This window comes from Tursiops truncatus, chromosome 16 (genome assembly GCF_011762595.2).
Source record: "Tursiops truncatus isolate mTurTru1 chromosome 16, mTurTru1.mat.Y, whole genome shotgun sequence".
NCBI lineage: Eukaryota > Metazoa > Chordata > Mammalia > Artiodactyla > Delphinidae > Tursiops > Tursiops truncatus.
The window spans coordinates 27,842,705-27,854,312 of record NC_047049.1 but is presented as its reverse complement, the minus strand read 5'-3'; the positions used below and the strand labels follow the sequence as shown (position 1 = coordinate 27,854,312).

Here is an 11,608-nt window from a genome sequence, read left to right as displayed (position 1 = left end):
CAACATACATCAGACTTTGAGCAACCTGTTAACTGGACCAGTAACAGTCTATGGGTCCAAATGTAGCAGGGGGCAACTATATTTCATTGATTCTAAGGTGCTCTTGATTTCACATTTTAATGTTTCTGAAACAGAAATGTATCTTAAAACAGATGGCATCTTAGATTCAGAGAAATACAACATTATAATAAGAAGTATAAGAGAAATCCAACATCACTATTATACCAGAGAAATATAATAACCAATATTAATTGATTTAATTGTAACTGAGCATGGAATATCACACATTAAAACAGGAAACAGAGTAGAAAAAAAGTAATGAATGGCTAAAAGCTTGAATTTGCATTGACTGTGGGAGAATTTTCAGTGACTTGATAATAAAAATCATCATTTATGAGCCCCTCCTAATTGCCAGGGAAAATACATACATTATCATTAATCCTCACCCTCCTAACCTGGAAGGTAGGTGGTGTTAATTCCATTTTTTAGATGAAGATCTGAGAAAGTCTGGACCTGCCCAATGTCACACAGCTAGAATACGTCAGATATGATCAGATTTTAAAACCTATTACCAAAAAATTGTATAAATGATCTTATTTGCAAAGCAGAAATAGGGACACAGACATAGAGAACAAACGTATGGATACCAAGGGGGGAAAGGGGGGTGGGATGAATTGGGAGATTGGGATTGACCTATATACACTATTGATACTATGTATAAAATAGATAACTAATGAGAACCTACTGTATAGCTCAGGGAACTCTACACAATGCTCTGTGGTGACCTAAATGGGAAGGAAAGCCAAAAAAGAGAAGATATATGTATATGTATAGCTGATTCACTTTGCTGTACAGTAAAAACTAACACAACATTGTGAAGCAACTATACTCCAATAAAAATTAATTTAAGAAATAAATAAATAAAACCTATTACCTTTATTTTATTCTATGCTCCCTCCTGAAGAAAGCACTGACCCTAAAGATAAAAATAATTGTTACCTTAGAACAAAATAATTTTTTTTCAGTTTGAGCAACTAGGTCATCATTGAAGAAACATATTCCTTCTGTGTTTGAAATTAATGGAGAAGATAAATAGGAAAGAGAGTCCTGAGCAAGCTTCTTGGGGTTTGTTTATAATGGCCCTGAGAATGGAAATTCATGAGGGTTATTTCATCCTAAATGACCATAACTATGAAGTTAAGTCCAGCTTCACTGAAAATTCAGAGCTAGAACTGACCACCCAATATAATTTTTGTACCGATTATGTAAAGGCCTTTGAGACTTAAAAGTTGATATCTCTAAGCCTAAAGGCATTTTGTCCTAAACATTTCTGGCTGTGATTTTAAATCTGTAGAAATACCAATAAGACAGGATCTATGCATGCACTTGAATCCATCTCTCCCACCTCCTCCTCCTATAACAGCATCAGCTTCAACCTAGCCTCAATTTACCAAGATTTCTTGAAAACTCTAGATTGAATTGTTGATTCTGTAAGTGGCCCAATTGCCTCCAGTTCTGACTGTGCCTGAAACTAGGATGTTCCCTTCCCCTTACTAGCCTGTTCCAATTCTAGACTTCTGATGTCCTAGCTTGCTTTGACCTGGGACATTGCCTTGAAACTGAGTTTTGACTGTTGCATGACCTGAGGCAGTGTTTACAAGACACCTATGAGCCAGAAAGTACTTACTAGTCATCATGCTTCTATTTTATCAGGAAAATGTATGCTAATTATTGATGCTTTTGTGCTTGTGTATATATTCTTTTTTTCAAAAAAGACAGCTTTATGGGAATTCCCTGGTGGTCCAGTGGTTAGGACTCGACACTTTCACTGCCAGGGCCCGGGTTTGATCCCTGGTAGGGGATCTAAGACCCCAGAAGCTGCACGGCACAGCCAAAAAAAACAAAAAAAACCAGCTTTATTGAGATATAATTCACATACTATAAAGTTCACCCATTTAAGGGTACAGTTCAGTGGTTTTTAGAAAATACAGAATTGTGCAATCATCACTGCAATCTAATTTCGGAATGTTTTCATCACCCTTCAAGAAAACTCCCTAGCCATTTGCACTCACTTTCCAGACCTACACCATCACTAATCTATTTTCTGTCTCTATGGATTTGCTTATTCTGGACATTTCATGTAAATGGAATCATATAATACGTGGTCTTTTGTGTCTGGCTGCTTTCAAGATTCATCCATGTTGTAGCAAGTATCAGTACTTCATTCCCTTTTTATAGCCATAAAATATTCCATTGTATGGATATAACACCTTTTGTTTATCCATTCATTAGTCGATGGACATTTGGCTTGTTTCCACTTCTTAATTATTATGAATCATCCTATGAACATTCTTGTACAAGATTTTGTGTTTACATATATTTTCATTTCTCTTGGGTAGACACCTAGGTGAAAGTGCTGGGTAATATGGTAACACTATGCTTAACATTTTGAGGAAATGCCAAACTGTTTTCCAATGTGGCGGCACCATTTTACATTCACACCAGAAATATATGAGGATTCTACCTTCTCCACGTTCTTGAAAACACTTGTTATTATCTTTTTAATTTTATCTTACTAGTAGGTGTGAAGTGGTATGTCATTGTGGTTTTGATTTGCATTCCTCTGGTGACTAATGATATTGAGAACCTTCTCATGTGTTTATTGGCCATTTGCATATCTTCTTTGGAGAAATGTTTATACAAATCCTTTGCCCATTTTTAAATTGGGTAGTCTTTTTATTGCTGAGTTATATGAGACTCTTTCTGACCTAACTTTGTTAATATAGGAGGTGCCAACCATGCCCACAATACAAAGCTAGCTGCTATTCTCTTGGGTGGAAACCCTTTAAGATCTCTCTCTCCCAGGCTAATATCTCATCTGTGGGAAACGCCCACACACCCCTCGACCTTAGGAATTCTGAGAGTATAGGCCATTTAATTTAAAAATTAAAAAAAATTTTTTAATTTATTTTTTGGCTGCATTGGGTCTTTGGTGCTGCACATGGGCTTTCTCTAGTTGTGGTGAGCAGGGGCTACTCTTCTTTGTGGTGCACAGGCCTCTCATTACAGTGGCTTCTCTTCTTGCAGAGCACAGGTCCTAGGCGAGCGGGCTTCAGTACTTGTGGCATGTAGGCTCAGTAGTTGTGGCTCACGGGCTTAGTTGCTCCACGGCATGTGGGATCTTCCTGGATCAGGGCTCGAACCTGTGTCCCCTGCATTGGCAGGCAGATTCATAACCACTGAGCCACCAGGGAAGCCCCTCCTTGTAGTTTTGATTTCATTTCTCTAATAATTAGTGATGTTGAGCAGCTTTTCATGTGCTTCTTGGCCATCTGTATGTCCTCTTTGGGGAAATGTCTATTTAGGTCTTCTGCCCAGTTTTTGATTCGGTTGTTTGTTTTTTTAATATTGAGCTGCATGAGCTGTTTATATATTTTGGAGATTAATCCTTTGTCCGTTGATTTGTTTGCAAATATTTTCTCCCACTCAGGGTTGTTGTTTTGTCTTGTTTGTAGTTTCCTTTGCTTTGCAAAAGCTTTGAAGTTTCATTAGGTCCCATTTGTTTATTTTTGTTTTTATTTCCATTACTCTAGGAGGTGGATCAAAAAAGATCTTGCTGTGATTTATGTGAAAGAGTGTTCTTCCTATGTTTTCCTCTAAGAGTTTTATAGTGTCCGGTCTTATATTTAGGTCTCTAATCCATTTTGAGTTTATTTTTGTGTACGGTGTTAGGGAGTGTTCTAATTTCATTCTTTTACATGTAGCTGTCCAGTTTTCCCAGCACCACTTATTGAAGAGACTGTCTTTTCTCCATTGTATATCCTTGCTTCCTTTGTCATAGATTAGTTGACCATAGGTGTGGGGATTTATCTCTGGGCTTTCTATCCTGTTGCATTGATCTATATTTCAGTTTTTGTGCCAGTACCATATTGTCTTGATTACTGTAGCTTTGTAATACAGTCAGACTCAGGGAGTCTGATTCCTCCAGCTCCTTTCTATCCCCTTGAGACTGCTTTGGCTATTCGGGGTCTTTTGTGTCTCCATACAAATTTTAGGATTTTTTGTTCTAGTTCTGTAAAAAACGCCATTGGTAATTTGATAGGGATTGCATTGATTCTGTAGATTGCTTTGGGTAGTATAGTCATTTTCACAATATTGATCTTCCAATCCAAGAACATGGTATATCTCTCCATCTGTTGGTATCATCTCTGATTTCTTTCATCAGTGTCTTATAGTTTTCTGAGTACACGTCTTTTACCTCCCTAGGTATTCCTAGGTATTTTATTCTTTTTGTTGCAGTGGTAAATGGGAGTGTTTCCTTAATTTCTCTTTCAGATTTTTCACCATTAGTGTATAGGAATGCAAGAGATTTCTGTGCATTAATTTTGTATCCTGCAACTTTACCAGATTCACTGATTAGCTCTAGTGGTTTTCTGGTGGCATCTTTAGGATTCTCTTTGTATAGTATCATGTCATCTGCAAACAGTGACAGTTTTACTTCTTCTTTTCCTATTTGGATTCCTTTTTCTTCTCTGATTGCCGTGGCTAGGACTTCCAAAACTATGTTGAATAATACTGGTGAGAGTGGACATCCTTGTCTTGTTCCGGATGCTTTCAGTTTTTCACCATTGAGAATGATGTTTGCTGTGGGTTTGTCATATGAGGCCTTTATTATGCTGAGGTAGGTTCCCTCTATGCCTACTTTCTGGAGAGTTTTTATCATAAATAGGTGTTGAATTTTGTCAAAAGCCTTTCTGCAACTATTGAGATGATCATATGGTTTTTATTCTTCAATTTGTTAATATGGTGTATCACATTGATTGATTTGCATATATTGAAGAATCCTTGCATCCCTGGGATAAATCCCACTTGATCGTGGTGTATGATCCTTTTAATGTGTTGTTGGATTCTGTTTGCTAGTATTTTGTTGAGGATTTTTGCATCTATACTCATCAGTGATATTGGTCTGTAATATTCTTTTTTTGGAGTATCTTTGTCTTGTTTTGGTATCAGGGTGATGGGGGTCTCATAGAATGAGTTTGGGAGTGTTCCTTCCTCTGCAATTTTTTGGAAGAGTTTGAGAAGGATGGGTGTTAGCTCTTCCCTAAATGTTTGATAGAATTCACCTGTGAAGCCATCTGGTCCTGCACTTTTGTTTGTTGGAAGATTTTTTTTTTTTTTTTGTTGGAAGATTTTTAATCACAGTTTCAATTTCATTACTTGTGATTGGTCTGTTCATATTTTCTATTTCTTCCTGGTTCAGTCTTGGAAGGTTATACCTTTCTAAGAACTTGTCCCTTTCTTCCAGGTTGCTCATTTTATTGGCATAGAGTTGCTTGTAGTAGTCTCTTATGATGCTTTGTATTTCTGTGGTGTCCATTGTCACTTCTTTTTCATTTCTAATTTTATTGATTTGAGTCCTCTCCCTCTTTTTCTTGATGAGTCTAGCTAAGGGCTTATCAATTTTGTTTATCTTCTCAGACAACCAGCTTTTAGTTTTATTGATCTTTGCTATTGTTTTCTTTGTTTCTATTTCATTTATTTCTGCTCTGATCGTTATGATTTCTTTCCTTCTACTAACTTTGGGTTTTGTTTGTTCTTGTTTCTGTAGTTCCTTTAAGTGTAAGGTTAGATTGTTTATTTGAGATTTTTCTTGTTTCCTGAGGTAGGATTGTATTGCTCTAAACTTCCCTCTTAGAACTGCTTTTGTTGCATCCCATAGGTTTTGGATCTTCATGTTTTCATTGTCATTTGCCTCTAGGTATTTTTTGATTTCCTCTTTGATTTCTTCAGTGACCTCTTGGTTATTAGTAACGTATTGCTTAGCCTCCATGTGTTTGTGTTTTTTATGTTTTTTTCCTTCTAATTGATATCTAATCTCATAGCGTTGTGGTCAGAAAAGATGCTTGATATGATTTCAATTTTCTTAAATTTACTGAGGCTTGATTTGTGACCCAAGATGTGCTCTATCCTGGAGAATGCTCCATGTGCACTTGAGAAGAAAGTGTAATCTGCTGTTTTTGGATGGAATGTCCTATAGGCAGGCAGATTCTTAACCACTGGACCACCAGGTAAGTCCCATCATTATGTTATCTTATTATGGAATTTAACCTCACCTCCCAAACTAGTTTCCTCTTCTGTCTGTTCTCTCTTCATTCTACTAGTTCTGCATCCCAAGTTAGGGAACCTAGCTGGCAAATTCAAAACTTCTCAGAATTCATGGAAGGAGGAGACTCTGAGTGACAAAAGACAAAACTCTTGTTAGCTAGAAAGGAGTGTGAGGGTGGGAAAAAAACAGAGATGCTCACATGTTAGCAAATCACATTAACATTTAGATCCAAAATTTACAGCTTCAAAATCCCCACCTCAAGGACGTCAGCTCTACTTTTTTTGTGTGATAAAGTATACACAATGTAAAACTTACCATTTTACCCATTTTTAAGTGTACAGTTTAGTGGCATTAAGTACATGCACATTGCTATGCAATCATCACCGTCGTCTATCTCCAGAACTTTATCTTCCCAAATTGAAACTCCATACCCATTAAACAATAACTCCCCATTCTCCCCCCTCCCCCTGCAAGCACCATTCTACTTCGTCTCTATGAGTTTGACTACTCCAGGTACCTCATATAAATGGAATCATACAATATTTGTCCTTTTGTGACTGGCTTATTTCACTTGGCATAATGTCTTCAAGGTTCATCCATTTGTAACATGCGTTAGACTATAAATCCTTCTTTTTGAAGGCTGAATAATATTCCGTTGTATGTATATAATCACTCTTTGTTTATCCATTCATCCACTAATGGATGTTTGGGTTGTTTCCACATTTTTGGCTATTGTGAATAATGCTGCTAGGAACATGGGTGTACAAATATCTGTTGGAGAGAACTTTAAAAAAATCAGTTCTTTTGAGTATACACCCAGAAACTCAGCTCTGCTTTTATTTTTTTATTATTATTTTCTTTTATTTTTTTTTGGGGGGGGGCATGCCGTGTGGCATATAGGATCTTAGTTCCCTGACCAGGGATCAAACCCTGTGCCCCCTACATAGGGAGCACAGAGTCTTAACCACTGTACCGCCTGGGAAGTCCCAAGCTCTGCTTTCAAAGCTTCTTTCCCTCCCAATGTCCTGGAGCCTGGGCTGCCTGCTGGCATTTGAGCCATCCTTTTGTGGCAGCTACTCCTCATAGCACTCCACTGGGCCACCACTGGGCAGCTGTTCTAGCCATTCTCTTCTGGGTCACTGTTCTCTTAGCAATACTCAGTCTTTCCTTGCAATCTGCCCACTTGCTCTCCAACCCCCAGCCCTGCCCCTCATCACTTTCTGAAGAAGATGTAACTATGCATGTCTGAATCCTACCTATGAACATGGTTTGAATTCTTATCCAAGGGGGCTCCTTGGGCCCCCATGTAAATCAATGGCTGCAAATAGATGGGGTGGGGCAGGGAGAGATTTGTGGTGGGGATTATCATTTCATCTGTTTATGATATTCTAATTATAGAGTGCCCATAGCTCAAGGAAAGGGATTTCTGAGACTTGATATAAAGTCAAACATTCAAAGAAAATCTACTGTGGAAAAAAAGGATTTATTTTGTGAATGTGGCAGAAATCATGTAAGTGCTTTCCATTGGAAATAGGAAAAAATACACACAGGCCATTATATTAATTTCTCTATTTTGAAAAGCTATAGAAAATCAGCATATCTCCAAAGCCACAGAGAGAGTGAAGGCTCCACTATTTGCCAATTGTCTCAGTAAAGGCCTTCCGTGGGCCTGGGCCTGGTTTGGCTGGATCATGGTTTATAAAGTACTCTATAGGATATAAGTATATTGTTTTACCCTTGGCGTTTTCAGGACCCAGATCCTTTTTGGCAAGGGATTTGTAGGTTTAAACAAATGTCCATCAAGCTTTTAGCGAGTAGTGTTTCTGTCCTAGCAGTATTTAAAATGAAAAGAGACTATGGGGTGGGAGAAGGAATGAGAGGAAAAAGCAATTACTTTGATTTAAATTGTTAAAAGAGAAACGTTCTTTTGTCTAGGGATAAAGCACAGCTTATAGGGTTGTGGGATGTTGATAAACCCGGTAACAATGGGTTTGGTCTCTATGTCCTTTGGCTCCCCCAGGGGCTTCAGGACAAAGTTTTGCAGAATGGTGGTGAGAAACAGGAACAACTCCACGCGGGCCAGGCCCTCTCCAACACATGCCCGTTTCCCTGGAAGGAGGAGACAGTTCCATTAGCTTACTCCAAATTCAAATACAATAGCTCGTATTCAAATACTATACACTCCTAACAGCCAATGAAAACACTGATCAGAAAAGGGATGGCTAAGAAACTGCTGGAGGACAATGAACTGGTACAGTTCTTCTAGACGGATATTTGTCAATACATATCAAAACTCTCTGAAGAAATTTTCACTCTTTTTTTTTTGAAATTTTCACTCTTAATTCAGTAATTCTCCTTCTGGGGATTTATCTGTAGGAATTAGAGATTCACCTATGCGGGTGTCACTTGCATTGTTATTTATGACACTGATGAGTTAGTTGAAAACTAGACATCCACCTATACTGGATTAATTAAATAAATCCTTGTACATCTATCATGCAACACAACCTAAACATGTTTGTACAGAAGATTATTTAATACTGTCTTATATCACAACACACTAAGCAAAAGCAGGTTATCAAATAGATTGTACAGAATGAGCCTGATTTTTTAAAATAAAATATACGTTTATTATGTATATCTAGACAACTGTGTGAAGTATATATAGCAAAATATTAACAGCGATTATAGCCTGAATCTGAAATTCAGGCTATAGTCTGAAATTGCAAATGGTTTTCCTTTTTCTTTTTTTCCTTTTTACAAATCCACCCATCCACTCATCCATCTATTTATGGCTGCGCTGGGTCCTCGCGGCTGCTCGCGCCCCGCCCCCCCCCCCCCCCCCCCCCAGGCTGCGGAGAGCAGGGGCCACTCCTCGCCGCGGTGCCCGGGGCACCGCAGCGGCTCCTCCCGTCACGGAGCTCTGGCCCCAGGCACGCGGGCTCAGCAGCCACAGCCCAAGGGCTCCAGCGCGCGGGTCCAGCAGCCTTCGCTCCTTGGTATGCAGGAGCCCCCGGGCCAGGGCCGAAACCCGCGTCTCCCGCATTGGCAGGTGGACTCCCAACCACTGCACCACCAGGGAAGTCCCTCTTTTCTCTTTTTTTTTTTTTGCTCTTCTGCATTTTCCATCTTTTATATTGAACACTTACTATCACTGTGATTAGAAATAAAACATACTGTTATTTTTGAAAATACTAATCAAATGATTGACTAGGGTAACAAAGAAAAAGAATGGGTGCTGAGCAATCCTAAGTTGTCTTTATGACTTTATGAGAACTAGCAACTGGGAGCCAACCAGCGCTTGCAAAGAGGCAAGCGTATGTGGGGCTCCGGATTTCAGAGGGGAAGAAAGAGGATGAAGTGGCCAAGGTGTCTCTGATGGCCTCTCTAAGAATCAGAAAATTAATAATGGTTAATAATTGTTTAAGAAGAGAGAAACTTGAACATTTTGTTTTGAAAAAGTCATATTATGAAAGGGAGATCAACAGGCAAGAGTTTGTAAAAGGAGTCCCTTTGTTATCTGATAATGTGTGACATCTGAATTAAATTGATTTGCCTTGGTTTCTTTAAAAACTAGCATTGTACTCAATCACCAAACAACAAAAGAGTCTCTGGAAGACTTACCTGATTCTACTGGTATACAGACTTAAATGGATCCATCCCGATTTGGGGGTTTATAACAGATTGATTTGATTGACTTTGCTATCATCAGTGGATTACTTAGTTATGCCATATTCAGTAAAGCTAAAAGTTATCCAAAAGGTTCATGTGTATGGTTTGGATGGGGTGTATTTGTATTTACCCATGGAAAAAGGCACGAAGTATTCTGTTTTCCTGACGCTGCCATTTTTATCCAAAAAGTGACCTGGGTCAAACTTCTCTGGGTTGGGAAATTCCTTGCAATCGTACAGGACCGAAGACAGTAACGGCAATACAGTAGCGCCCTGGAACCAAGAAATGGAGAGTGGAGTGGCACGTTATCATGCTTACCTTTGGTCCCTAAAAAGTCTAGTACTTTTAATCACAGTGGATTAAATAGGATCGAGCACTCTTAAGTTTGCCTGGAGAAAACTGTCTCATGTGATGGCTCTTTTACACACATCACCATACAAGATCTTTTATCAAGTAATAAGATGGTTCTCTGTGGGAAGAGCACTGTTATGGTCAATGTGCAATAATCAATTGTTAAAAAGCTAAGGTTTGCAACCCATATTGTCTAGACATGCGCTTTACTGGAATTGTTGCCTCAAATTGAAAGAGCTCACATTTCATAATTTTTTTCTTTCTGAATTCAAGTGTGAATGGAAGAAAATGAGAGATGGAAACTTGTAATCTATAAAATCTATTGGATCAAACCCCACTTCCCTCACTTGTAAAACGGGGTGGGGTAACAACAATAGGCTTTCCTCTTTGCCCCATTAGATTTTGTGAGATTTAAATGACACAATAATAATGACCATTGATACGGAACGCTTCACATTTACCTGACACTGTGTTTAGTAGTTTATAAATTTAATTCTCACTTCAACCATATTCAGTAGGCTCTTTTTGTTTGTTTGTTTGTTTCACATTGTATAAATGCAGAAATTGAGATTCAGAGAGAAGAAATAACTTACTTGAGGTTATACTTTTAGCAAGTGGCATGGTTAGAATTTGACCCATCTATCTATGGGTCATAAAGCACCCCTGTTTAAGTGAAAGCCTCCTCTTCCCATTTTTACCTCATTTCGTATTTCCTGAAACGTTATTTCACAAGTTTTGGAGTAGGTAATACATGCACATGGTATAAAATACAAAAAAAAAAAAAAGTACAAAAGGGTACAAAGTGAAAATAAGTCTCTTTCCTAGACTCAAGTCCCCTGGTTTCCTTCTTAATGTAATCACTGTTACCAGTGTACGATATATCCTTTATATCTTATGGATTAAAAAAAAAAGGTACACACCTATTTCCTACTTTTTCCACAAATAGTAGCATCCTGTAGAGTTCTGTCGCTTGCTTAGTATTCTACTTTACATAAATAATTTTTAGGGAATTCCCTGGCGGTCCAGTGGTTAGGACTTGGTGCTTTCACTGCCGGGGGCCACTTTCGATCCCTGGTCGGGGATCTAAGATCCTGTAAGCCATGCAGCGTGGCCAAAAATAATAATAATAATAATTTTAAGTCCTTTTTAAATGAATATTCGGCACCAATACTGCTGCAATGAATATTATTTGGGGGGAAATATACACAAAGGATAAATTCCTAGTAGTGGAACTGCTTTTCAAATTGCTATGCACGTTTTGAATTTTCACAGAAATTGCAATGATGCCTTCCATGGAAGTTACACCAATTTATACTACTAGCAAAAACATATGTTTTTTTATATCTTGCCAACATATTGTGACAAGTGAAAACATGTTTCTTTATCATTTTTATTTTCAATATATTTTATTGTGTAAGTATATCTTCACATATTTAAAAACCATTTGTAATTACTTTCACTCAAATTTAAATTTTG

The 11,608-nt window shown here is 38.1% G+C and overlaps 1 protein-coding gene across 2 annotated transcripts in view; it reads right to left on the bottom strand.

Moving 5' to 3' along the window:
* Positions 1 to 6,241: 6,241 nt before the first annotated feature.
* The window catches only part of LOC101317363 (cytochrome P450 2C23-like), a 40,541-nt gene continuing 35,174 nt past the window's right edge, over positions 6,242 to 11,608 (bottom strand). For both annotated transcript variants that reach the window (XM_033842094.2, XM_019939818.3), the window contains 2 exons: positions 9,912 to 10,053; positions 6,242 to 8,218 (listed from right to left, as the gene is read on the bottom strand). In XM_033842094.2, coding sequence (XP_033697985.1) covers positions 8,010 to 8,218; positions 9,912 to 10,053 — 351 coding nt within the window. In that variant the 3' untranslated portion in view covers positions 6,242 to 8,009. The remainder of the gene's footprint in view (positions 8,219 to 9,911; positions 10,054 to 11,608) is intronic.